The 27,213-nt window shown below is 56.0% G+C and overlaps 2 protein-coding genes across 10 annotated transcripts in view; one reads left to right on the plus strand and one right to left on the minus strand.

The window, feature by feature from the left end:
* Positions 1-212: 212 nt before the first annotated feature.
* Positions 213-19,895, plus strand: ARHGAP1 (Rho GTPase activating protein 1). 3 transcript variants are annotated; one of them, XM_070383425.1, is made up of 14 exons: positions 213-368; positions 4,099-4,280; positions 4,533-4,628; positions 6,150-6,179; positions 11,152-11,239; positions 15,316-15,447; positions 15,813-15,899; positions 16,092-16,190; positions 16,835-16,942; positions 17,022-17,098; positions 17,277-17,354; positions 17,697-17,825; positions 18,001-18,104; positions 18,247-19,895. In XM_070383425.1, the coding sequence occupies exons 2-14, from the start codon at positions 4,148-4,150 to the stop codon at positions 18,433-18,435; spliced, it is 1,350 nt and encodes a 449-aa protein (XP_070239526.1). In that variant the 5' UTR covers positions 213-368; positions 4,099-4,147; the 3' UTR covers positions 18,436-19,895. The 3 variants fall into 3 exon arrangements, with proteins under 3 accessions (XP_070239526.1, XP_005898982.1, XP_070239527.1); XM_070383426.1 differs by having other exon boundaries at positions 262-368; positions 4,081-4,280; XM_005898920.3 differs by lacking the exon at positions 6,150-6,179.
* A 2,863-nt stretch (positions 19,896-22,758) lies between these two features.
* The window catches only part of ATG13 (autophagy related 13), a 42,002-nt gene continuing 37,547 nt past the window's right edge, over positions 22,759-27,213 (minus strand). For all 7 annotated transcript variants that reach the window (XM_070383428.1, XM_070383430.1, XM_070383427.1 and 4 more), the window contains 2 exons: positions 26,697-26,825; positions 22,759-24,980 (listed from right to left, as the gene is read on the minus strand). In XM_070383428.1, coding sequence (XP_070239529.1) covers positions 24,903-24,980; positions 26,697-26,825 — 207 coding nt within the window. In that variant the 3' untranslated portion in view covers positions 22,759-24,902. The remainder of the gene's footprint in view (positions 24,981-26,696; positions 26,826-27,213) is intronic.

Consider the following 27,213-nt stretch of genomic DNA (forward strand, 5'->3'; position numbering starts at 1 on the left):
GGGAGTATTTGGTGAGGCCAATCTCTGTCCGAGAACAATACGAGCTTAGAATTCGGGAGGTCCCCCCGGGGATCTGAGTATCCGGTAAAGAGGAACTAATTGTTCTAGGCGCTTCCCCCGGTAGGGACCACTGGGACAGTGACACTGTTCCTCCTCCTGGCGGGCACGTACTCAGGCACGTACGGAAGGGGAGGAGCTTCCGCGAAGGCCTCGTTGGGACCCGGCGGCAGGTCGGAAGTGGGTTGGAGGTGTGGCGGAAGTGGCTGGGGAGTGAAGGGACTGGGAGGGGGCGGTTCCCCGTGAGACAGAAGAGCCGGATGTTTGCAGATCTTTGACAGGCGTGGCAGGGAGAGCGGTGCCCCTCCACGGTGAGCTGCGGGGTGCTGGGTCTCCCTGGGGGTGACGGGGGCAGGAAAGGGACCGGTCAGATCTTCTGAAGGAAGGGGGTTCGGATGGGGAGGATCGGAGCAGAACCGCGGAAGGGAGCGAGGATGGAGTGGGGCCTGGGAACCTGGCCTTCCCGCTGCGCGGGCTTTGCTTCACTCGGATCTGAAGTGAGAGGACTTTACTTCCTCGTTCCTGGCCGCCTCGCTGGCTGTCATCGAGCAAGCTCGTGGGAAGGGGAAGTCTCCCTGGTCCCAGCTGGGCAAGCACGAAGACCAAGAGGTTTTGGGGAAGAAGTATTCCACCTTTGCCATTTCTCGGCAAATTACATTTTCGTATTCGTGACATGGGATACTTAAACCCAAGCCAGGTTTGGTAAACCATGAGTTTCTGTGCAGATGTGATTGTAGTTGGAAGTTTTGCCGCTGTGTTGTGAGATTTGCATTTTCACAGTTCTGGAGTCCCACCTAGGAGGGCGATCCCAACGCCAGAGAATACGATTTCATGTTGTTTATTCCAGTTATCCACGGAGGAGATTAGGGAAGAAGCTTTACTTTGCCCTTTTTGTAGAACTTTGAGAATCGCTTGAATAACAGTCCCTTAGAGAAGTATTGAAGGAATTGACCTGCACAAAGGGACCACCTTAAGGTAGACATGGATTAGAATCTTGACTTTGCTGTATGACCCTAAGCAATTGCCTTATTATTTTTTTTTTTTCTGGTGCTGCTGCTGCTGCTGCTGCTAAGTCGCTTCAGTCGTGTCCGACTCCGTGCGACCCCATAGAGGTTTCTCAAACTGTAATGGGTTTTACATACCTCTCTTGTTTTACATAACCTCACTGGTGCTGTTGTGAAAAAATAATTTGTATCCAGCTCATGGATGGTTGGTTCCCTTTTCCTCTTAGGATACAAATTGACTTGTTCTGTTACTCAAAAAAATAACTGAGCATCTACTCTGTGCCAAATGTAATTTTGAGTAGGTCAGGCAGGCTTTCTTAAACAGGGCCTGTGAATCCCTTAAATTTCATGCAAGATTTCACGCATGTGCTGATTTTGCTGAGCGAAAAAGCCACTAATTTCTCCAGAATTTCAGAGAGCTCCAGGACTTCTGCCTAAAATGATTCTTGAAGATTTTTGTAAAGTTCAACATTTTACCAACTGAGAAGGGAAAATTTACTCTGAAAGTAAAGGCTTCGCAGGTCTCTCAGTGGTAAAGAATCCACCTGCAATGCAGGAGATATGGGTTCCATCCCCGGGTTGGGAAGATCCTCTGGAGAAGGAAATGGCAACCCATTCCAGTATTCTTGCCTGGAGAATCCCCATGGACAGAGGAGCCTGGTGGGGTCACAAAAGAGTCGGACATGACTGAGTGACTAAATAACAACAAAAAGAGTGTTTTGCAGAGTGGTGCAGGACTTGTAAGTGACAGGAGTCTTGGGCAGCCAGGATACTTCTTTTCCACTATTTTATGTTCCAGTTTCCCTGTACTAGCTTCCCTTCCCCTCCCACTGAATGGGAGCTGAGCTTCTGGGCTCACTTGGGCAAGAGCTGTTGGTTGGAAAGTGATGAGAGAGGCCGGACTGGCTGGGAGGGGGAAACAAGAATGATTAGTTGCGCTGGAAAAGGAGGTTATGGGGCAGGGGAGAGGTCAGTTTGGAAGAACTGGCAAAATGCGACAGTTACTGGAAGAGGTGGGGTTAAGCTCATCTCCCTTTGAGAAAGTGTCCCTTTCCCTCCCTCATACATACTTCAACTCCCAGCTGTTTCTTCTAATCCTGTTGTCCACTTTAGCATAAGTATTTTAGAACACTGGACAATTATATTTCTAGGAGGAACCTTCACTTCTGTAGATGAGGAAATTAGGCCTAGATAGGAAGAGGACTTGCTCAGCATTTTGTGACCCACACAGCTCTATGGCCCAGGTCTTGGTGTATCTCATCCCATGCCTTTTTCACAGCATCAAATACCCACCGTGAGCAGGAAGACTTCTCTGGAACAGCTGGGGGCAGGGCTGAAGGAACTCTTGGTGTCTGGGCAATAACCCAGCAGAAGGGATGGAGAGAAGGCTCAGGCCTGGAGAGGGTTCCTGTGAGCTGCATTCTGTCCCTGTTACCTGGCGAGAGGGGTCTCCCTGGGGGAGCCTTCACAGCCTCCTGGCTGAATGCTGGGGCAATGCTTATTCCTGAATTAGGTGTTGGAGGGTCGAAACGGAATGGGGAGCTGGGGTGAGGGGTACAGCGGCACTCAGTGGGAGAAATGCATTCCCAAACAAGAAAGGACATCTTTCTTGTGTTTGTGGAAAGGGACTTTTGCTCTGGTGATAAGCAGTGAATAAGGGTAGCAGGTAAGGCCAGAGGACAGGAAGAGGAAGAAAAAGAAGTTGTGGTGTGTGTTTTTTGGGTGGGGCAGGGGAGTTGTTTGGCAGCTCAGTTTTGGCTTCAGACCTTCAAAGAGCTTTTACCACTGAAGCAGTGTGGTTGCTCTGGTAACAGGGTAGTTGTTGCTAGTTTGTTGCTACATAAGGAAGTAGGGAGCTGCTGGTTTGCCATCCAGAATCTTTGCCAAGACGTGCACAGGAGGTTGTCACGTTGCTCAGAGGTGTCCAGGGTCTGGATCTGGGCCCACAGTTCTCGCCTCTTCTCCCCTACCCGCGTCTGGGTCTTGTCTGCACTCCTTATCTGCCCTGCTGAGTCTCTGACCATATATGTCATTTTTCGGGGCTCCAGGAATGCAGTGGACTTAGAGCAGCCTCTCCTGCGGGGTTGGCCGAATGGGTTGAATTAAAACTCCCCTCCCTCACACATCTGGTGAGCTGGTGAAGGCAGAAGGGGTGAACTTCTCGTCAGGGCCGAGGGCAGAAGGTGCTGCCTCCAGGCTGCATGCAGCCGCGTCCCTAAGGCCAGACCCCAGACCCGAGCAGACCCAACGTCGGAGCTGGCTCTTCTCCCTGCCCGCCTGTGGCAGCTGCTGTGCTAGTTTCCACCTCCCGGGTCTCTGCACTCTGGGTATCGTGGGCTTCCTCCTTCCCCACCTGTACCCTCCGATCCTTAAGGTGGTCTGAAACCAGCATCAGGAGGTCCCCACAGAGTAGAGTGGGCTTGGGAGCCTCCAGGAGCCTGCAGATTGTCCGCAGTGACTGGCAGGCAGATTGCATTTCCTGCTGCTCGATCCTGTTCTGGGGCAAACCCAGCTGGGCCCCGTGGCTCTGGCCTTTTTCCTTTGCCTCTGGCCACCTCCTGCTCCCAGGACCACAGCTGACCCGTTTCAGGCAGGGATCTGGAGCAACCCTGTGCTCCTTAGATTCTTGCGCAATCTTTTCCCCATAACTACTGGGGTCTGGGAGGCGTCCGTGCCCTGTGACCCTGGAGGAGAGAGGCACGGGCCTCGACCCTCCGCAGCTGGGATGGCAAGGCTGACCCAGCGGGGCAATGGGCAGTGCAGGGTGTGGCGCAGCCCTTCCACATCCAGCTGGAGGGGCCTGACGGTGGGCACTGAGCCGTGCCCTCTGTTGCCCCAGCTGCCTTTCCTGACAGCGTGCCAGAAAACCATGGAGCCAGAAAAGCCAGGCACTCCATGGCGCTCTTGGCACGGGGGAGAGATGTTGAGGAACAGGGACAGAACAGGGGAGCAAAGAGTGGGGGCCGGAGGGCTTGCCGTAGAAGACATGGGTGAAGAGAGTGTCTCACTGAGCAGCCAGCTCCCTTCTGTCTCTCAGGGTTCTCTGTGGGTTCTGCCGTGTGGAGCTGTGGGGTGCAGGCTTGGCCATGGACCCGCTCTCAGAGCTGCAGGACGACCTGACCTTGGATGACCCCAGCCAGGCTCTGAACCAGCTGAAGCTAGCTTCCATCGATGAGAAGAACTGGCCCTCAGACGAAATGCCCGACTTTCCCAAGTCAGGTGGGTGCAGCCCAATGTCAGCAGCCTTTGGGTGCCTTAGAAGGGGAGACTCCCCCGCACTTCCTGTGGAAGGAAGACCCTGGGAGGACGAGGTGGGGGCAAACAGATCAGCCCCCATCAGAGCAGGTCAAATCAGATGAGGGTGGGGCTGGGGCACAGGCCTTACCTGGGAAAGGGCCAGAGAGCACGAATCTCAGAGGGGGACGTTAGCGCAGCCCCCGGCTTGTCCCCTGACTTTGCCGTGTTCCTCAGATGACTCCAAGAGCAGCTCCCCAGAGCCTGTCACACACCTGAAGTGGGATGACCCTTACTACGACATCGCCCGGCACCAGATCGTGGAGGTGGCAGGTGAGTGCCCCTGCCCCCCAGCCCGCACTTAAGGAAGCCAGCCCCTTCTGCCTGAGGGCAAGGGGCTGCAGGGAGGGCCAGGCGTGACCCCTGACTGGGGAGCTCTTCCGGTTCCATGTACCATTTTTTTTTTTCTTTTCAAGTTCACTTTATTTTTGTTTTTTGTTTTTTAATCGGAGGATGATCGCTTTACAGTGTTGCGCTGGTTTCTGCCATACAGCCACAGAAATCGGCCATCAGTGCATGTGTATACACACACCCCCTCCCTCTCGGACCTCCCTCCACCCCCCAGCCCCACCTCGCCCCTCTCGGCCACGGCAGGGCACCGAGCCGAGCTCCCTGCACTTCGCATTCTTTCAACAAGCAGACTCAGTTGTGAGGGCCGCTGGGTCTGGTCACCCACAACCACCTCCCGACCTGTGACCTGGTCTCCATTGGCGAATGGCGTGTGGGAGGCATGCTGAAAGCCCTGGGTGTGATTCCCAGGTCTGCCTCTGAGCGCCTTTCCTCCTCACAAGGTTGCTGAGACGATGACGGCAATGAATGTATGTCAGGGCCTGGCCCACAGCCAGAACATAGTTGGCCCTGAACACGTGTTCATGCAGCTCCCTGCCCTTTGCCTCAGGTCAACTTTGCTACCCCAGGAATTCCGAGGAATCCCAGGGAGGTGTCAGTCCCTCTGGGGAAACCCCAACTCTAAGGAAGTCTGGAATGGCAGAGCCTCCTTGCGGGAATTAGGAGCCACGTGACTCCTGGGGCATCGGGTTCCCCACACATGTCCTACCTGCTAAGAACAGGTGTGGAGGCCCCCTCAAGTCTTGGCCTCAGTGAGTGCCCACCCTGCTGTTCATAACACGGGGCCCAGAAGACCCCTGCAGCAGGGAGGAAGCAGAGACGTTGATGACCTGGTTTCTGCCCTTAAGGTCCTCCTGCTGAAGGAGGAAATTGAAACTGTAGGATCCTTTGTCTTTCCTTCAGCTGTAAGCAGGGTGACAGCATGGCCCTGCTCTGAGGTCTTAGGGTGGACTAAGGGAGCCAGATGGCTTGTGGCCCCCGGAGCCCTGCACCTTGCTGGCCGAGGGGTACCTGGAGGCATCTGGCCACAGGGAAGGGGCAGGGAGCCCCATCTCTCCTGAATGCTGGGCTCGGGGAGGGGTGGGGAAGTTGAGAGGGTTGTCCCTAACGTTTCAAGGTGTTTCCTTGGCATCGATGTCCCTGACGCCTACCCTGGTCTGGTTTAGAGAACTTGGTGGTGGCCTCTCTCAGCCCTACTTAAGCAAGGCAGAGAGTTCTTTAGTGATGTGGTCCTGCCCTGAGCACAGGAGGGTCCCTTGAAGGTTTAGAATTTTCCCCGCTCCAGGAGATGGACCTGGTTGGGAGTGTCTGATGTGAAGGAGTCTGTCTCCTGACCTCCTCCTGGCGCATGTGCCCAACTCACCGGCACAGCAGGGTAGGCTGCCCCCAGCCCGCCACGGATGTGACCCTCGCGAGCCGAGCGGCAACTTGTTTCTGTCTCTCCAGGGTGTGATGAGCCTGAGGGGGCCCAGCCAGGTAGGTGTGTTGCTGGCTCTCCGTGCTTGGCCTTCTCTGGGCTGTGGATCAAGAAGGGCTCTTGGTGGAAGCCAGGTGGGGCCAGCTTAATTGCAGCCCCACTCCCAGGAGCTGGGAGCTGGTGGTGCCGGTGGGGGCCGGGTGGAGATCACAGAGGATTATAGGAGGTTTGACAGCGTGGGAGCTGTGCGGGGACACGTGCAGAGCCCCAAGGGCACGGTGCCCCAGAGGAGGGAGGAGGCCCTGTCCACGGCGGGTCTTGGGGCTGCTTGGGAGCCATGGCCTGGCCTGAGTGCTGGCTCGGGGCCCCTCTCAGGGGGCATCCCCCGTGCGTGTGCCTCTCTGAGTGCTGAGAGGCGTTCAGATCGGCACTGCCCGAGCAAAAGTTGTTTGATGAAGACTATGGCAACGTCCAGGGAGTCGTTTCCTGGCCTTGGAGCCCCTCCTGCAAGGGGCAGTGCGTTACGTCCCCAGCTCCTCTGCAATCCTCTGTTGTCCTTGCTGGCATGCTCCACAGTCAAAGCTGACTGGTCCACATGGGTTCTTTCCAGTGGCGTGCTGGTAAATGTTTAATAGTTGGTCCTCCAGAAAGGAAAAAAAAAACCCAAAAACTGTTACTGTACTATTTGTAGCATTTTCAGTTTCTACCTGCCAATAGCAGATTTCAAGCCACCAACAGTGATGGCAGCTGGCTTGCAGTATCGCCGGCAGTTTAACCTTTGTGCAAACGTGCCCCAGCTCCCACCTCCCACCTCCTCGGCTGCCTGCTCTCAGGTTGTGGGAGGGTGCTGGTCCGGCCCATCCAGAATGCCTGCTGGAGGAGGCGCGCTGTGGCTGACTAACCCCCAGGTTCCCCTGGGAAGTTCCTGATCGGTGTCTGGGGAAGGCAGAGGTTTCATTCTCAGGCGGCTGGTCTTTTCCTGGCGCTGTTCCACAAGTGCCCGGCCCGCCCTCTGAGCCCTCTCCCTCAGTGCTCTGGGGACACAGCTTCTTCTTTCCCTTCAGTCTCCAGGGTAGAAGTCTGTTCTGAGATCAAGAGGGGACTCCCAGGCCTTTTTTATGCATGCGCCTTGGAGGAGCAGTTACCCTGCCTACTGGCAGATGCCCGAGCTACCCAGGACTTGGGCAGCTGGGGCTCCACTCCAAGGAGGAGAGGGCAGGCCCTGGGCCTGGGGCTTACCCACGTCTCGTTCCTTGCTGCTCTGAGATTCTTGCCACCCAGTCTCTCCCTGACCGCCCCCCTACCCCCGACTTTGTCCCTCATCCCCATCCTGACTTCACTTGCATTTGTAAAACATTTACTTTGGAACAAGCCCAGTAGTCAGCATTGAGGATTCATTGAGGAAAAATGTACACTCCTTCTTTCACGGATCATACAGTCCACTGAAGTGGTTCTTGAAGTGGTCAGGCGGCCTCCTTGGGGATATGAAAGGTATGGCCCTCTTTTGCAGAAAACACATGCATGGACTGGTAATATCTTTTCTCTAACATCATGGCGTTGGTGGGTGCCCATTGGTGGAACCCCGGTTGAGGATCCAGTGTCCCATTTACAAGGTGCTGGGGCAGCTGAGTGGTGGAACCACAGGCCTCTGGCCTCTCGCCTCAGCGGCTTGCTTAACCTGTTACCAGCTCTTTAAATCCCAGGGCCCTGTGAGCTCAGACCTCCCGCCCTGCCAGAGTCCTCAAGTCTGCCAGCCAGTGTGTGTGTGTCAGTCACTCAGCCGCGTCCAACTCTTTGCAACCCCATGGGCTGCCGCCCACCAGGCTCCACTGTCCGTGGAATTCTCCAGGCAAGAATACTGGAGTGGGTAGCCATTCCCTTCTCTAGGGGATCTTCCTGGTCCAGGGATCGAACCTGGGTCTGCTGCACTCACCAGCCAGTGAGGATTACCTTACTGTTGGAAGGCAGTGATGACAGTCTTTCAGAATCCTCGATGTTCCTCCCAGCATTCCCCCTGCACCCTGGGTGTTTCCTCTATTCAGAGAAGAGTAGAGAGATGATGCGTTCCCCCTCCCCCCTCCCCCAGCCACAGGCTCGTAGTAGGAGGCCGAGGGGTTATTAAGCTCCCGACTGTACACAAGTCTAACCTTCGTCCTTGCCCCCTGCCAGCCTGCTCTTCCTTCTGTCGGAGTCAGTGGGAAGTGAATCAGAGCAGGCAGCAGAGCCACCCGCCGCTGGCCGCGAAGGAACCCAGCGCCTCAGGATCTGGGCCAGGCTGGGAAGGAGAACAGGTGACACCTGCTCCTTCAAAATAGACCTGCTGGATGGAGCGGCACCGTCTCCTCCTCAGGAACGCTTGCAGAAGGATCTCGGCTTGTGAAGTCTGGAGAAAGTCTGCCCTGCGCTTTGGGAAACTGCCTAGAGCAGTCTCATAACCCAGATAGCACTGTGAGCAAACTCAGAAATAGAACTGTGCCGGGCTGACCTGTGCCAGGCGACCGGCGCTTCCTGAATCCCCGTCACGTTGCTGGGCTCTGGACCAGCCCTGGACATTCAAAGACTGACACGGTGGCACCTGTCTGTGAGCTGCTCATCACCCCCAGAAGAGACAGACACGAAGACAGTTATACAGGAGAGTTAAATCGTCGTGACAAAGACGGGTGACAGTTCACGCGGGGAATTGCCCCTGGCCTGCCCCAGGGAAGGAGGAGAGACACAGGCTTCTGCTTGGGACAAGTCTTAAGGGTTCAGAGGAGATAGCGGAGAGGAGCAGAATTGCCTGGTGGAAGTCCTGTCTGTCTGGCATGAGAGGCAGATGCTGAAGCCGCCTGCTGTGCACTGGCCTGAAAGCGTGTGAAGTGTGAGCCTGCCACGGGGGGATATGGGGCCAAGCCTGGATAGTCCTGTGAGCCTTTCTGAGGGGCTTTTACATAGCTCAGGATGGGGTTCAGAGGAAAGGGGAGTCAAGGCAGGGGAGACAGGCGCAGGTAGATGTTTCTAATTCTCCACAGCTGGGAGTTGGGGCAGTTTAGAAAGAAGAATGGAACCAGTCTCTGGGCCTGATGGGAAACCTGACCCAGGAAATTCTGGGAGGGCCCTGGCTAGCACCTTTCAGGGCCAACAGAGGCTTGGCAGTGTTCTGAGTGGAGATGGGATTGTTGGAGGGGTTGATCCAGAGGCTGGACATGATAGTCGGACTCCTAGGAGCCTGGGAGGTGCGGGCTCAAGCCAGAGCACCAGCAGGGACTGAGGCCATGCCGCCCACATTCCAGAAGCCTGCCTCAGCCTTGAGCAGAAGGGCAGAGCGTTGGCAGAGCACTGAGTCCTGGGTTAAGTCACTGACCAGAAGGATCATGAAGACCATGGTTCATTAAACATGGAGAACACTCAGTAGTAAGGTGTCAAGGAATCCCTTAGTCCTCAGAGGTGAGAGGCAGACAGGCCATGTGGGCTGTGTAAATGGCTTTTTATTTGCCTCTGCAGGAGGGGCATTAGGTGAGTGTGGTCTGTGACTCTGGAGAGTGTGAGGCTAAAGATGAAGGGAAGGGCCCTGGGACATGGGGCATGGGGGCCAAGCCTTATCCCCACCCGGCTTTGTTTGGGGTCCCTGGTCCACACCCTGGAAGAGCGTCTCACCTTGGGAGGCTGTCTCATGTCTCAGAAGCTCCCTGGCTTCATGACAAGGCCAGATGGTCAGACCATGAAATAGTGACTCATTTTAGACAGACATCCCTCAGGGACACCATGAGCGCTTTTCCAAAGCATCATAAACTCCTTCGAACTCCACGTTCTTTAGAATATCCTTAAGGAGAAAGAAATGATTTGTAGAAATGTCCAGAGATCAATCAACTGTGGCCAATAGTTCTGATAGTAAAAATCAGAAAGTGCTGTTAGTAGTCAAGACAAAGACATAACTATTAAGTCATCAGACTGATTTCCTCGGTGGCTCCAGGCTTTCTGAGAAGGTGGCTCCAAGAAGTTTTTCACATACAGGCTGTTCAGAGCGGGTGCTTCTGGGATAAGCGTGGAATTATAAGATGATGTGTGGCAGTTGCTTTGGCGGCTGTGACTTGTTTTGTTTTCTTTAGTTATGGTGAAATTTACATAATGTAAAATTAACGGTTTTAAAGTGTTTAATTTGGTGGTGTTTAGTACATTCTCTGGAGAAGGCAATGGCACCCCACTCCAGTACTCTTGCCTAGAAAATCCCATGGACGGAGGAGCCTGGTGGGCTGCAGTCCATGGGGTCACTGAGGGTCGGACACGACTGAGCGACTTCACTTTCACTTTTCACTTTCATGCATTGGAGAAGGAAATGGCAGCCCATTCCAGTGTTCTGGCCTGGAGAATCCCAGGGACGGGGGAGCCTGGTGGCTGCCGTCTGTGGGGTCGCAGAGTCGGACACAACTGACGCGACTCAGCAGCAGCAGCACGTTCTCACTGTTGTACTACCACTGCCTCAGTCTAGTTCCATCGTTTCGTCCACAGTTTCACCCGTGCCACCCCCCATAACCATGAGCGTCAGGCCCTAGTCTCCCTTCCTCCCAGCACCTGTAACCACTGACTTGCTTTCCTTTGCTACAAATTGACCTACATAGCTCATATAAGTGGGACCAAACAGCATGTTTCCATTCAGGTTCTTTCACTTAGCACCCTGGTGTCAAGGTTCACTCACAATGTGGCATGCATGCTCCCTGCCTTTTTATTGCCAAGCAGCAGTCCACTGCACAGAGACACCACATCTTCTTTATCCACCCATCCTCTGATGGACATTTGGGTTGTTTTCCACCAGGCGTGACTCTTCAGAAAGTCATATTGTATTTTTTATACCCCGGGTCAGCAACCCTGAGAGCACCCTGTCCTTCTTTCTTCAGTGACGTGCCCTCGAGTGCAGGCAGCTGCACAGAGGTCTGTTTGCACGGCCCCCGAGCTAAACGGCACGGGTCTCCAGGCCTGGCCCCTTTCAGATCCTCGCCTGACTGCTCATGGCTGATTACACACTTACTGTCTTCTGTCTTTCTCCACACCTAGGAGATGACAAGTACGGGCGGAAGATCATTGTGTTCAGTGCCTGCCGAATGCCCCCGAGCCACCAGCTGGACCACAGCAAGCTCCTGGGGTGAGTGCCCATGGAGGGTGGGGGGGCAGTGGTGGGCCGCGTGCCTGGATCTGTCCTGCTGCGAGGCCATTTTTCTTCCTGCCCCTTCCTGCCCTGGGAGCACCGAGCCAGCCACCTCCCTCAAGGCCTCCCCTCTTCTGCCGAGCCGGTTGTCTCACTTTGTTTATCTGTCCTTGGCTGCGCCGGGTCTTGGCTGCTGCACAGGCTTTTCTCTGTGTCAAGCGCGGGGGGCTCCTCATTGCAGTGGCTTCTGTTGTGGCGGAGCACGGGTTCCAGGGTGCTCGGGCTTCAGCAGTTGCAGCACGTGGGCTCAGTACCTGCGGCTCCCGGCTCTAGAGCACAGGCTCAGTGGTTGCGGCACACGGGCTCAGTTGCTCCGTGGCATCTGGGATCTTCCCAGACCAGGTGTGCAACCTGCATTGGTAGGTGCATCCTTTACCACTGAGCCATCAGGGAAGCCCTGTTTTTTTATTTTAATAATTTTATTGAAGTTCGACTGTGCTGGGTCTTCGTTGCCGTGCGGGCTTTTCTCCAGTTGCAGTGAGCGAGGGCTTCTCTTCGCTGGGGCTTCTCTTACTGCAGACCACAGGCTCCAGGGCGCACAGGCGTCACGAGCTGCAGCTCCTCAGCGAGCCATTTGACATCTGTGGGGTGGGCTAGGAATCAGACCTGGTTTCTAGTCCTGGAAGCCATCTGCGTGACCTTGGCAAGTGTCTTCATCTTTTCCAGCTTCTTTTCACTTTTCTTAGGGGATGATACAGCCCTTGTTCCTAGGAGGAGTGAGATACTGCTTGGGAAAATACTTTGAAAAGTCAGATACTGTCCAAACATGAGGCCTGATTAAGATGATGATCAGTCTGAGGCGGTTACAGTTGTTCACCATTTACATGAATAATTACCATTAATTGTATTTTGTGCCACATCTGGTGAAATGACTTCTGTACGTATGTGGGTTCTGATAGCGAAATGGATGAAATAGCTCTGGTTGGTCTGGAAATCTCCAGGGGCAAGTTCGAAGGCTGATTGAAAGCAGAAGTTTGACAGGCTCTGTTCTGATAAGTGTGGGTCCTTGGGCCCCCACCAGGCCTGCGCTGGGCCCACAGCGCGTGTGTGCAGGACCCGTGGAGGCAAGGCCATAGCTGCCTTCCTCCTGAGGCTCCTCCTCCGTGTGTGCACAGATTCCCATCTTGTACTCCTTTCCCGACCACTTCAAAGCACTCCGCTCGGTTGAGAATATCTGCCCTGCCCTTACCAGCTCTTTGGGGGTCCTGAACGGTTGTGTATGTGGAGGGGCTGGTGTGGGGTCAGGGACAGTCTGGGGCTGCTGCAGCAGAAAGGCGTGGGGGCGGGGCGGGGGTGGCGGCATACAGTCTCTGCAGTCCTGTGAGCCAGGGCCGGGCCGCGTCTCTGCAGTCCTATATGACTGCTTTCCCTCTAGTCTCTGGAGCCCTCCTCCTGGGGCTCCTGAGCCGCGCAGGCAGGCAGAGCCTTGCCCGGGCCTGTCCTGCGGCCCAGCCAGGAACAGGCCAGGGACCCCTGCCTGAGGGGGGCTGACTCACATGCCCTCCTCTCTGATTTTATCTCAGCATCTGGCAAGGCATGGGACAGACTCCTGGCCGAATGATGGTCTGAGTGGGAGGAAGTCAGAGGAGGAAGGTGGGAAAGCACCCAATTTTCAGGAGCCAGCTTGGCGAGTAAGGCTGCCCCCTACTCGGGGGCTTTCGGAAGCCCTCTGTCTTACCCAGGAAGACACCCATCCTGTCTTACCACCTCCACCCAGCCTGGCAAGGAAACCTTTCATCTCGCATCAGTCCTGTCATCTTGTTTCCAGCCTGATTATCTCAGGCTTGGCTTTTCCCAGCTGTCCAGTCAGATCTGGGGGGTTGAAACAGAAAGTGCCTGAAGCTTGGATGCAGAAGACCAATGAAACTCCAGCCCTGCCATTAACTAGCTGTGTGCTTGGGTCAGGTCTCTCCTGAGCCCTATAAAAATAAGAATTGTGCTCACTTCACCAGGTTGGTGTGGGCCTTAGGTAAGAAAATATACATGAAATGCTATTGTATTCATCTGTATCACAGATTTCAAGAATTTAGAAAAATGTAGATAGCAATTAAGAAGAAGTACAGAGAGCAATAAAATGTCCCATAAACCCACCACCTAGAGAGAAAAACCACTGGTAATATTTCACGTCCTATTTTTTTTTTCTGTAACATATATTGGACTCTATAGTCAGTTTTATGTATTACATAATGTTTTTATCTTCTGAGCATTAGACATTCCTCAAGGACATCCTTTTAAAAAATTGTTATCGATATATATGTGTCCAGGAAAGCAAGCACATTATGTACACTACTTGATGAATTTTCAAAAATTAAATACACCCAAGTCATCCACACCCACAAACCTCTCTTTGCTCTTCCAGTCACTGCCCCAGTGTGACCACTGTTCTTACATCAGGCTTCACAGATTGGTTCTATCTGCAGAAACATCCTGTGGGGTATTGTATTTATAGATGTCCTGTGATTTATTTAACCAATTCCCTACTCTTGGACACTGAGTTTGCTGCTCATTTTCCCCCCATTATAAAACAGGCTATAATGAACAGACTTTTATTAAAACACTTCTGTCCATCTCTGAGTAGTTCCTTGGGATAAATTCCTGGACACATTTTTACCAGGTCAAACCGTATGAACATTTTATAGCTTCTGATAAACACCACTTCACTGCCCTCCCAAATGTCATAACATTTATCAAAGGATGAGTGTATTTTCACTACGACCTTTGCTATTTCACTTGTCTTTGTAAATAAATCAATCGTGCGGCACACAGGCTCTTAGTTCCCCCACCAGGGATTGAAGCCATGCCCCTTGCAGCGGACGCTCTGAGTCTTGACCACTGGGCCACCAGGGAAGTCCCTAACTTTTGCTGTTTTACAGTTGCGAGATGCCCTCTTTTTATGTGACAGCTTTTTTTGCCAAGTGCTCAGTGTGTATAAGGGGTAAATTATTGGGCAGTGATGATGATCAGAATTAAGATAATCAGTCCGGCATCAGGCACCTCACACGCCCACCAGTGCTGTCCCAGCCGGGCACCCGTGGACCAGCGTTCAGGTTATCCTCTCTGGGTTAGGTCAGATTGTGTCTGGGCACTTAGTCCCATCCTTGGCCACTTTTCCGGCTCCTTTCCTCCTTCCCTGCGTCTCCTTGGAAGCCCTTAGCATTCCTGTGTGCCCAGCCTCCCCACATGGAGCAGCGTTCCTCCTGGGACCTGGGAGCTGTAGGCCAGGCAGGACAAGGGTTTTCCCCAGGGCTCCTCTCCCTCTCTGGAATTCATATTCATTCACTTCCTACTTCCCCACCTCAGATGAGCCCAGCAGCCACCTGTGTGTTTGTATTAGATGGTAGGTATTGTGCTGTGAGGATTGGGAACTTGAACTGTGGGTCCTTGGTCCACAAGCTGTCCAGAAAAAACACTGGAGCAGGAGAGAAGGTCCTCTGTCCACTCTGATCCCCTTTTACAGTGCTCCGCAGCCAGCCCTGCAGGTGTAAAAGGCAGACCTGTCCCATGGTCAACATGGCCAAACTTGGGAGTCAGTTCACCTCCAGGCTCTCCCACAAGCTTGACCTCTCTGAGCCTCACTGCTGTCACTTGTAAGAGGGGAATAGTGTCAGCCTCCATTATAATGAGGAAGGCGTGAGATAGTGTATGCCAAGTGCTCGGTAGACACTGAAAGCTTAATCCTGACAAATGGTGACCGCCATCATCATTGACTCACAGCAGTCCCGTGAGGGGAAAGACTGTTACCATTTTGACTGGAGGTATGTGAGGTGGCTCCAGTAGGAGTCCTGGTCTCCTGACTTCTGGTCAGTGCTCAGGAGAACTGTTGTTGCTACTGTTATTCCTCGCCCAGCCCGGCTGTTCCTCGTCCACCACAACATTGTGACCAGTGGTGCAGCCAGAATAGACCGGGCGGGCCGCGGGGGCAGCGGAGGGGGCAGCTTCTTGGGGCACGGGGTCTGTCTTACCCGGGCCTCCCCTACGGACACAGCAGGCCTGAGTGGGGCTGTCCCTTGCAGGTACCTCAAGCACACCCTGGACCAGTACGTGGAGAGTGACTACACACTGCTCTACCTACACCACGGCCTCACCAGCGACAACAAGCCCTCCTTCAGCTGGCTCCGGGATGCCTACCGGGAGTTTGACCGCAAGTGGGTGGGGGCCTCGGGGGAAGCTCCAGGGCCCGGGGCCAGCACCTCTGCCCTATGCTGGGCTGCCCTCTGCTTGGGCAGGAGTGTGTATTCCATGCCCCGGGGGAGGCAGGTGCCCCCCGACCTGGGTAGACGGAACACTAAGACTCCCAACTTGGAACGGCCTGGGCTTGAATCCCAGTTTCTCTGCTGACTCCCTCCGTGACCTTTCATGCTCCTTAAGCTCTCCGAGCCTGTTTTCTAATGTGTAAAATAGGGCCGCAGTGGCACTTAACCTGGCAGGCCTACCTCGAGTCATCGAGTCAGGAAACGCACATCAAGGCCCAGCTCTGCCTGTCCCCTGAGCGCCTGTTCTGTCTCTGCAGGTACAAGAAGAACATCAAGGCTCTGTACATCGTGCACCCCACCATGTTCATCAAGACCCTGCTCATCCTCTTTAAGCCCATCATTAGGTGTGTGGGTCCAGGGCGGGCCCTGGTCTCTCATGCCCCACTGTGTGCTGTGAAGCAGGTCCCCAGGAAGCCACCCATCCTGGGGACAGACTGGTCAGGCCTCTGCCTGACCCGGGTGGGCCTTTGAGAGTGCATGGAGGCCTGCTGGAGCCGGCCCGCCCTGGACCCACATGTGTTCTGTCCCACCGACAGCTTCAAGTTCGGGCAGAAGATCTTCTACGTGAATTACCTGAGCGAGCTGAGCGAGCATGTGAAGCTGGAGCAACTGGGGATCCCCCGCCAAGTGCTCAAGTGAGGCCGGGACTGGGGCTGTGTGTGCCCAGCGGGCACTCCACATGCAGGTCATGCCTGTGTGGGGAGAGTGTGCCGGCCAAGGGGAGAAGCAGCCTTGAGACCCCCCGGATACACTGAGGACGCAGATGTAATGAGAAAGAGGCAGTACCTGGGGTCAGAGTGAGCGAGTTCAGGTCCCATATCTGCCGCTGAGAAGCTATGTCACTGAATCTTTTTTTTTTTTTTTTTTTTAGTTTTAAGTGGCGTGTAATTGCTTTACAATGTTGTGCTCCTTTCTGTTGTACGGCCACGTGAATACACTCTGTGTGCACAGTACAGCTCCCTCACCCTGGAGCCTTCCTCCCTGGTGGACAGAGTAGGGGAGGGGGAGGGGTGGACAGGTGAGAGAGTAGCCCTGAGATACAGACACACCTTGTGTAAAACAGAGAGCCAGTGGGAAGCTGCCGTCTGACAGGGGGAGCTCAGCTCCCTGCGTGTGATGAGTCTTTTTGAAGTCTTCACTTGCTCCTGGGCAAAGCTGTGTTGGTTGGAGGACTGTATGAGGTCACCCATGTAAGGCAGCCCAGTGTCTGACACACAAGAGTTGCCATAGTGACCGCCCAGCCAGGTCAGGGGCCCGACCCTCCCCACTGCTCCCTTAGGTATGACGACTTCCTCAAGTCTACACAGAAGAGCCCCGCGACCGCCCCCAAGCCCATGCCACCACGGCCCCCTCTGCCCAACCAGCAGTTCGGGGTCTCCTTACAGCAGTGAGTACGCGAAAGGTGGGGTGGGGCCGGCATCCGGGGTGGGGAGGGCGGCAGGGCCCTCACAACCTCGTGCCCACAGGCTTCGGGAGAAGAACCCAGAGCAGCAGCCCATTCCGCTTGTGCTGCGGGAGACCGTTGCCTACCTGCGGGCCCACGGTGAGTGCCCGGCGCGCCCTCCGCCCTCGGGGAGCTGCGGGGCAGGGCTGGGTGGGGTCCCACGTGCACCAGTACCCGCCCTGACCCGGATGGGAAGCCCAAGGCGCGCGGAAGGGGTTGGGGGAGTCCACACGGCGCCCCAGAGCTCTGAGACTCACCAGGTCTGGCCGTTTGCCAGCTCTCACCACTGAGGGGATTTTCCGGAGGTCGGCCAACACCCAGGTTGTCCGGGAAGTTCAGCACAAGTACAACATGGGTGAGTGGCCCTCAGAGATGTGCTGAACCCCGAGGGCCGGTGCAGATCGTGTGTGTGTGCGCGCGCGCGCGCGTGTGTGTGTGGTTTCTTTGGCATTTGGTATGATTACACGGGTCTCACTCCTGCCTGCTTGTCCCAGACCCACTTCCTCCTAGATGAGGTTTCTGGAGGGAGGCGAGGAACGGCCGTGGTGTGTGTTCAGGGGCCCCACTCGGCAGACAGCCGGCCCTGTGCCCCTGTCTCGTGGGAGCCGGGGCTTGTGATCAAGGGGGCGGCCAGGATTGGCTGCTGGGCTCCGGGCCCCGCCCAGCGCCTTTCCGCGCCCCGCCCTCGCGTCTCCAGGGTTGTCTGTGGACTTCGAGCAGTACAACGAGTTGCACCTGCCGGCTGTCATCCTCAAGACCTTCCTCCGCGAGCTCCCCGAGCCCCTGCTCACCTTTGACCTCTACTCGCACGTGGTGGGCTTCCTCAGTGAGTGGCCCCCTCTTCCCTCCCCAGCGTCCGCAGGGTGGGGTCACAGCTGGCCTCAGCGCGCCTGTCCGCCCAGGAAAAGTCTGGTTGGGGGTCTCCCTCGAAGCCTCCTGATGGGGCTTCCTGAACCAGTCTGGCCATGGGCCCGTGTGACCCAGGCGCCCGTTCCTCACAGACATCGACGAGAGTCAGAGGGTGAAGGCCACTCTGCAGGCCCTGCAGACGCTGCCTGAGGAGAACTACCTGGTGCTGCGTTTCCTCACTGCCTTCCTCGTGCAGGTAGGGCTGGGGGCCGGCCTCTCCGCTCCCCTGGAGTGGGGGTGGGGGGCGCTGCTCCTGGACTTGGGTGCCGGCGCGGGAGGCAGGGGTCTGTGGTTTCCGGCTGCAGCTCCCCGCTCCAACCCCGCCGTTCCTCCCGCAGATCTCGGCCCTCTCTGACCAGAACAAGATGACCAACACTAACCTGGCCGTCGTCTTCGGCCCTAACCTGCTATGGGCCAAGGACGCCGCCATCACCCTCAAGGCTATTAATCCCATCAACACCTTCACTAAGTTCCTCTTGGATCACCAAGGGGAGCTCTTTCCTAGCCCCGATGCCAAGGGGCTCTGAGTGCCCGCCCCGCCCGCCCCCTGCTCCGGCAGCCCCCACTCTGGACTCTCCCTCCTGGCTTCAGCCTTACCGGAGCCAGGGGATCCTGCCCGGAAAAGGGGCTCTGAGTCCCCTAGGAGAGGGAAGCTGGAGCCCGCCCCCAGACAGCTCCTCCTCCCTTTCTGGCTGGCCCACCTGGCCGGCCCTGTGGCCTCACTGTAACCACAAGACCTTGTCTCTTCGCCTTATTCTTCTCACTGCCTCCTTGGGTCCCTGGCTCCTGCGAGGCTCTGTGGAGCTGGCTCCAGCAGCCACTTCCCTGCTTCCTCCTGCCTCTCTCCCTGGCAACTGGAGATGCCAGAGTCACTGCCGGCTGGGCTGGTAGCCGGGGCTGGTCCTCCCCCTTCTGCCTGCTGGGGAAAGAAAGGCTAAGCTGGTTGGACTGGCCCTGCTGAGGCTCCTCCCTGTCTGGGTGCAGGGAGCACCCAGATGACAGCACCCTGTTCCTGTCATCTTCCCTCTTACGGCTCAGCCTTTGGCACTTCCACAGTGAACGGACAGCAGGCTGGAGTCCCACAGCGGCCTTCTCTTCCGCACATCCTGGGTCCGCCTTTCCCAGATGGTACTGCCCCCCAGGGCGTCCTCACCCCCCCCTGGTTCTCCTGCCAGGACTGGGAGCTTGGGTGACAGGGCTGCGTCCCTGCCTCTGTTCAGAAGAGAAGCCCCACTCTCAGCCCGGCAGTCCCCTAGGGTCCGGTCAGACCGGTGACCAGCAGCGCCCCGCCCACACCCCGCCTTGCCTCTCCTCCCTCCCTAGTCGGACAGATCCTTGGCCTCGTCTGTTGTGGAGGCACAGGGGGGGCCCTGCTGGCTGACTCAGGGCCTCAGATGGCTGGTGGCTCCTTCCTCCAGTTGCGGACTCCTGGAGGGGCTGGGTAGAGACTTTGCTGATTAGATTGGCCCCTGCCAGGTAAGTTCTAGCAGCCTCCCCCAGGACCTGGTAATGGCAGAGGCCCCTCTTTCCAGCTGTCCCTTCCTGGTGAACCTCCTTCCTGAGGCCTCGGTCAGAGTCCACACCGTGGAGGCCTCACTGACCAGCCCTGCCCCATCTGCGAGTTGGGCGTGGCCTGGGCCCTGACCTCACTGGGCTCTGTCCCCAGGACACTGGCGTGTCAGGACCCCCAAGGACGGATGTGGCTGTTGCCAGCCACTGTGTCTCCAGGCCAGGCCCAGGCTTCTGCTGTCTACCTTCCTTTGTGTATCAGGTGTTGCTCACCATCCCATTTACTGGGGAGCCTCGTGGATCTGTTTGGTCTCTCTCCTGTCCCCCGCCCTCACCACTAGTCTTTACCCTGGGGGTGCGGGGACCTGTGCTGTGAATCAAGCGTTCACATTCATGCTTAATGGCTTCCTTGGCACCAATCGTGTATTTTACCTTTGCACTTTTTATATTTCAGTAAAAATCGAGATGGAAAACTTTGCATCTGGCTGATCATAGAAGTGGGCATGGAGGCTCAGAACCGGGTGGGAGGTGCAGTGTGGGGTAGGGGCAGAGGGGCAGAGGGGCCGCAGGACGCCCCCGCCCCGTCCGTCTGACCCTTTCCACATCCTGCTGGTATGAAGCCAGCTTTCTGTCTTCCAGGCTTACCTTCCATTCTTTCTGCACCTGTTGCATTCCAGCTGGCCCCCAAGCGCTATATCCTATTAACCAGGACCTCTGTTCCCCAAACAGAGCGGACTGTGGTGGACCACAGCACGAGCTCTGGAGTCAGACCGGGGTTTGAATCCTGGTTCCATCACTCGCAACCAGCTCTGACTGGTAATTGTCATGCAACTGGTCCCACCACTGAGACTGTCGCTTCGTGTCTCAGAAGATCAGAAATATAGTTGTCCTTTCTAGATGTGGGGGATGTGTTCCAGCCACCCCCACCCCGAGATACCAAAATCTAAGGGTGCGTGAGTCCCATATATAAAGTGGCACAGTAGTTGCAATATAACCTCCATACATCTTTTCTTTAAATCATTTCTGGATTACTTAGAATACCTAATACAATGTAAACGCCATGTAAATAGTTTCGAACATGCAGCAGATTCAAGTTTTGCTTCTTGGAACTTTCTGGAATTTCCTTTTTCCAAATATTTCTCTATCCAAGTTTGGGGGAGCTCTCAGATGTGGAACCCACAGGTGCAAGGGCCAACCATAATGTACACACGGCATAACAGAATGAGTGCCCGGTGGACACTGGGATGATGGTCATGTCACAGATAAATGAAGTGACAGGCCCACCCTCTGGTAGCAGCCAGGGTTGGAGCCCTCGCCTCCTGACCATTGTGGTCCTCCCCATACTTCCCTCAGCCGGAGAGCTTGGCTGTTTCCATCTGCTACCCAGTCGCGTGGAGGCTATGAAAGATCCAGTTTTCCTCTTTTGAGCAGGTTTGGCTTTGATTTCAAGGTTAAGCTAGGGACTTTTTGGTGCTCCAGTAGCTAAGACTTCATATTCCCAGTGCAGGGGGCTTGGGTTCCATTTCTGGTCAGGGAACTAGATCCCACCTGCCGCAACTGAGTTCACACTCTGTAACTAAAAGATCCCACCTGCCACAACTAAGACCCGGTTCTGCAAAATTAATATTAAAAAAAAAAAGTTTAAGATGGTAAAATTTATGTTATATGTATTTTACCACAATTAAAAAAAAATGGTATGTCACAGGGAGCACAGGCCAGAGTTTCACTTGGCACAGTGACCAAGTTCCAGCTGTTAGCTGCTTGCCGGCTGATTGCAATCAGGAGGGTACGGTGGCCTCAGTCAGGCCTGTTCTTTTATCTCCTCATTGCTTGATTTGGCGGAGGAAGGTGGGCCAAGGCTGTACGATCAAGGCAATGGTTATAAATGTTGACGCATTGAGCTCCAGGAAGCCAGTCCCCCTCAGCCTACCCTTTGTCCTCAGCTACCCTTTGTCCAGGTAGCTCAAACAGAAGGTGCTGGCCACCTGTCTCCCTGGGTCTGCCCAACTCTAAGCTGGGTGACTATTTGGAACAGAGGGGCGGTGACCCAAGGAGATGATGAGGCAGGCGGTCAGAAGACAGCTGTTTGGGCTGAGCTCCGGCAGGGCCTCTGCTGAGTGACTCAAGAGCCAGTTTACCCCTGCCTTGGCAGCACTGGGTCTCTGGGGCAGAACATCGGGACGCGCTTTAAAGGAGCAGGATACCACCAGACGTGGGGCAGTTGAATACTTTGCTTTATTGGAGTGGGGGGGGGGGCCCAACTGAAAGTGAGGACTCCAAGGACAGTCTTAACCACCATTTCTGACCCCGGGGTGGGACGCATGCGTGGTCAGGTGTCATGGGCAGCGTCACATGCAGTTCGCTAACTAGCAAGGGCTCTAGGGCTCAAAGTGGCGGCAGTGGGCGGGCCCATCCTTTCCAGCCCCTTGGAGCTGAATTTAGAATTTTCTAACCTGCCCTCTCCTCCCCTGGGGCCTGGCTTCAGCCTGAAGGGCATGGGAGGCAACCGAGACAGCACTTGCCTGGGTTTGTCAGCAGCTCCACCTTCTGCTCCCGTTCCTACCACAGGCAAAACAGAGGAAGGAGCTGGCTTGGCTGAGGGCTGTGGAAGCTCCCAGGTCAGATCGGGGCAGTGCAACGCAACTGCCTGGGCCCTGGACTTCACTCAGTCCCTCTCCCGTCTGGTTTGCTCAGCCACAACCCCTCATACCAGATCAGCAAACATCCTGGTGGTTTGGGGAGTCCCCCGCCCCCTGCCTGGTCTCTCTGGAAACAGGACAAGAGCACTGCCAGCTGTCTTTTGCTGTCTTTCCCTCTGAGCCAAAGGCTGGTGCCTGGGGTGAGTGGGGAGCTATGGTGCAGGGAGCAGGTGAGGTCCGGAGGAGCCGAAGATGACGGCCTGCTGTCCCGAGGGCTTTACTTCACACGCATGTCTCCGTCACACAGGTCACCTCACTGAACACGTGTCTCACATTACTCACACACAACCCCTGAAATGGGAACATTACAGACAAGGAAAACGAGGCTCTAAGAGGCGTTTGCTGGGACCCCCCTGGTGATCCAGTGGTTAAGACTAGCAGCTCCCACTGCAGGGGGGCGTGGATTCGATCCCCACCCAGGGAACTGAGACCCTACGTGCCCCACGGTGCGACCAAAAACAAGAAAACGAATGAGGTTTCCTGACCAGCCCAGGACCCCTAGCAGCCGGTCAGGCTCTGAACCCTTGCTGTGCCTCACATGGCACTTCTCTTCCCTCCCCGGAGCCTGTCAGCAACCTGGGGCTGTGCGACGTTGGAGGAAGAGGGTAGGTTTTTTGACAACCTGCAGGACAGGAGGCCATAAAGTACAGAAAAAGTTTATTGGAAATCTCTTGAATACATTTTAAAGTAATAGCTTAGTATTTCCAAATGGATTCGGCTGGAGGCAGGGAGGGGCTGTTCCCCCTGGAGACGCGACTGGTCCCAGCCCCATCAGGGGGTGCTGTGGAAGTCGGTCTAGGGCTCATACCTGCCACTGCACAGGGCTGAGGGACAAGGGCCGGCCTTGACAGTTGCCCTGCTCCTCCCAGGCTCGGCTCCAAGTCCGGCTCAGCCCCCCTGGCCTCTCACGGAAGGGGTCCTGAAGAAAGGCTGCTGCCTGCAGAGGCCAACAGTTCAAAGAGGACAACGGCTCAGAGGTCTTCCCCTGCTCGGCCTTGGAAGGAGGGCTGAGAGGCTGGCTGAGGTGGGAGTGGGGGGTATCAATGACTTACCAGGGCCTCCACCCTCCTCAGTGCTGGGGCCCTGGGGGGTAAACCAGGATTGGTGTAGCAGGCCACAGGTGTGCTCGGCCCCACACCAGGAGGGCCAGCTGGATGCCACTTCGAGAAACGTGCCTTTGTGGCAGCAGCGGGTGTGCACGAGGCTGGGCTCAGCCCCATGGAGGTGAGGACAGAGCTGACCCCAGCGCTGAGATCAGCCTCGTAGGGGGAGGCCGCCGCCCCCCGCCCCCGCTAACAAGCAACACAGGGCCACCTGCTCTGCTGCAGAACAGCTTCTGCCAACGAACACCCAGGTGGCCGCGGCGGGCAGGGCACGCCTAGCCTTCCTCAGATGGGGCTACAGATGAGGCGACCAGGAACAGATGGTCCGTGAGTGAGGCTGGGCTCTTGGCCGACTCAAGTAACAATACCTGAAGGGTTAAGTCAACTGAATGCCCAGCTTTGGTTTCTCAACAAGGAATCGATGCAACTAGTAAACCTCAGGGCAGGGTACAGACCCTGGGGTTAAAGAGAGCTGGTGGCCAGGCCCAGGTGGAAGGAGGAGAAGGTCCATGACCCCGCCCCGAGAAACCAGAACAGTACCCCAGGAGGAGGGGCCTGCCCAGCCTACCCCAGGGCCATAGCGGGGGACACACACAGCACCCCGTGGGCACTACCAGTGGCATGACCCTGGTGAGTCATCACATTTTGAATCCAAGACTTCCTGGGCTGCCAGGACATGGTCAGTCTCTCTGGAGAAGCTGGGCGATTGAAGGTGCACGTGTCTAAGGTAGAGTCTGTGGTCAGCTGTCAGTTCACATGCAGCAATTCTGGGAGGCTTTGCGGCCCGCCGCCCCGGCCAGCCCTGTTCTGGGATCCCACCTTCTACGCCTCGGAAGGAAGATCTGAGAGCAGCAGCCCCGAGTGTGAGGAGCCGCTAGAGAAAGAGGCACTGCCCCAGGGAGCCTCCAACCTTCCCAAGTGAAACATGTTCTCTCTATAAAATATCTGATTTCTCTGAAAGTAATAAATAGTGACTGTGTCCTGTAACAGGGGAAGAGGGGAGGAGAAAGGAGAACCTGTGCTGTGACTCCAGTGACAACTCCTAGAGACGCAGGACTCTGCTTCCACACTGCTGGGCAGGCAGCCGCCAGGGCTACTCGGATGGGCGGGCACGGCTGACTTTCGAGTTCTCATCACCTGGGGTGGGAAGCCCACCACATTGCCAACAATACAGGCCCGGGACAAAGGGAGGAAGACAGAGAGGAAGAAGATACCAGAACTAAGAGGAAAGACCCTGAAGGAGAGCGTCCTGCCTCCCTCCTCCCGGCACGGTCTCCGTCCTCCTCCTGCCTCCGCTCCAGCCTCGGGGCTACCAGCTGGAATGTCGCCTGGCCGATGGCCACGGCAGGCCGGCAAGGGGCCAGCTGCTGGGCAGCCCCGGGGCGCGGGGCTGGCAGGAGGAACGGGAGGACGGCCTATGAGGCCTCCGCTGAGGGTGGCGTGAGCGGAGGGTGGGCAGAGGGCGGGTGGCGGGGGTCCTCGCGGATGCCGTCATGGGCTGTCGCTGCTGCCACCGGTCTCCGGGAGGGGCCAGAGCAGGGGCTTCCGGGTCCCCCAAGGGGACCGCCTCCCCTCGGCCTGGCCTGGAGCAGGACAAGGGGTGGGAGCAGCTGCCGAGGGGGAGGCGCTCTGTCTCCTGGGGCCACAAGAAGGGGATGCTGCTGGGACTCAAGGACACCAACTTTACTGCAGGGTTTCTACAAAGGCATCAAATTCTCGGACATTCTTCTCGTGCGCAGCCAGCTTCTCTGGGAGTGAGTCCTGTGCGGGGGGGGGAGAGGAGCTGCTTACTCAGTAGGCCGGGAAGCCAGCTGTTAGCCGGGGCTGCAGGGAGCAGGGTACTGTCCGGCTCCGCAGGGCTGGGCTGCCGAGCAGCTGAGCAGGCACTGGCCAGTGGGGGCTGAGGAGGGAGACAGAAAAGCCTGGAGAATCCAGGCTGGCCATACACGCGATGAGATGGAAAAGGGCCACGCCCACAATGGGACAACACAGAGGAATCCAACGTGAAATATCTTTGGCACAGATTAGACTAACGTTAGATTAAGACAGTGGGTTTAGAGCCCTACAGGTTCAGGAAGCGAACGCTATCCTCACAGCCTGCGCTGGGCTGGTGGCAGAGTCCCGTGGGGGCACACACCAGGCAGTCCCAGCCACACCCTCAGGAGGTTCTGACCCTGCGGGTCGGTGGCCAGGTTGGAAGTCTGCATCTTTACACCAGCTGAGGGGCTGGGTCAGGGTTGGGGCATTGAGAGAGAACAATGAAAATGAGGCAGAAACAGGCGGAGTTAAGTGTAACTGCCCACAGGTTTCAACCATTAGTTAAAGCCTGGCCCTAAGCAGGTGGTCTGGCCCCACTGCCGAGCGTGCAGCGGCAGAGCTTACCCCCCACAGAGGACGCCCTGCCAGTTGGGGGCACCTGGAGCTCTTCGGAAGCAGCGCAGACACGCCGGCTGCCCGGATGGGTTTGGGGGGCTGGAGCAACCGGCCAGGGCCGGCTGCAGCTTCATCTTAAGAGCTTTTGGACTCCGGCTCCTTCCAAGCAAATTTCAAATGAGTCCGGAGAGTCAATTAAAAGCCTAAAATCAGAAGCCCGACTCTCAGGGGTCAAACCTTTGTTTTGCTGGCTCAGTGTAATCACCAGCAAGTTATTTGTTCCCAACGTCATTCTTCTCATCTGTAAACTCGGATAAGAAGAAAACCTACCTCTTGGGGTCTCATGCTTGGCACCTAGAAAGCTTCAATAAATGTTAATAATGACATTTTTGCTATATTATTATTACCGAGCAGCTTACCACGCAGGCTTTTCTGTTTAAGGCAAATCAAGGGCAGCTGAGCCAAGATGCCTATTCCTAGAGCCACTCCTGACTGCAGTATAGGAGGTCAATATTTCCACCTCAGGCAGGGGGACCCCAACATCTCGTGGCACAGGCACCCTGGATCTGTGGCTGTGCCAGACACTCCTCTGCCCATTGAGGACAGGAAATAGAAAACACCCTAAACGGTCATTACAGTTAGTATCGGGACACCTGGCTGAACTCGGGAGCACGGGGATGAGTGAGCAAAGGGCAAGAACACCACCACTCGGTCCTCCTGCTGCTTCTGCCCTGTGTCCCTGGCACCTGCCTGGCAAGCTGGACAGCTGATGGCAAGAGCTGCTGAGGCAGCTTGGCTGAGTGGCATCAGCAAGTAGAGGACATCAGGCAAACAACAGGGGAGTGAGAACTGCTGGGATCAGAGTGCAGGGAAGAGGAGGAACAAGCGCAAGCATTTCAAGACAGCGACTGTGGGGCGCAACGCATAGCTCGAGTGCGATCGCAGGAAGGCAACGGTTCAACCGTCTTGTCCTGTGACCTCAAGATGGGAGGTGTGAGCGTGGGGGAGCAGCGGGAAGAACTCTCCAGGCCTGCGGAGCAGGAATGGCCATGGAAGGAGGACAGGAGGCCAGAGGGCGAGACAGCAGGCAAGGGGCTTCCGTACCAAGTCCTCGGCCATGGACTGGGCCCCGATGTCGAGGGAGAGGCTGCTCAGCTGAGGCGGGTTCTGAAATTCACGATAGAAGGTCCCCAAGTCCATCGGAAGGATGTCGTCTTTAGAAAAAGCTGGTTTCTTAAAAAAAAAAAAAAGAGACTGACTCAAGTTTAGCTTGCCTTAAACCACAGTGGAAAATCAGACGGGCTTAACTATTAATAACCCTATTTCCTTTCAGGAATTAGAGGAGAAAGGGCTCCTCCAGGCTGACCTTTGTGGAATCTTTACAGTTTTCTCTTCTGGGCAGCTAAATTCATCCTGGGGATGACCTCCCTCTATCCTGGGCAAATTTCTGTCCTCTTCCTTTACATTCCTCTCTTTAGCAAAGGGCTATCCATTCATGAACAGGACCTGCGCAGGTCCGACTAGACAATCCGATCCCGTTTAGAGGTGAATTTGAATCAAAGACACAGCACCAAATGCCTCGCTGCTCACGGGCCTCTACACGTCTCCCCAGGCGGCGTGT

The sequence above is a fragment of the Bos mutus genome, chromosome 15 (genome assembly GCF_027580195.1).
Source record: "Bos mutus isolate GX-2022 chromosome 15, NWIPB_WYAK_1.1, whole genome shotgun sequence".
NCBI lineage: Eukaryota > Metazoa > Chordata > Mammalia > Artiodactyla > Bovidae > Bos > Bos mutus.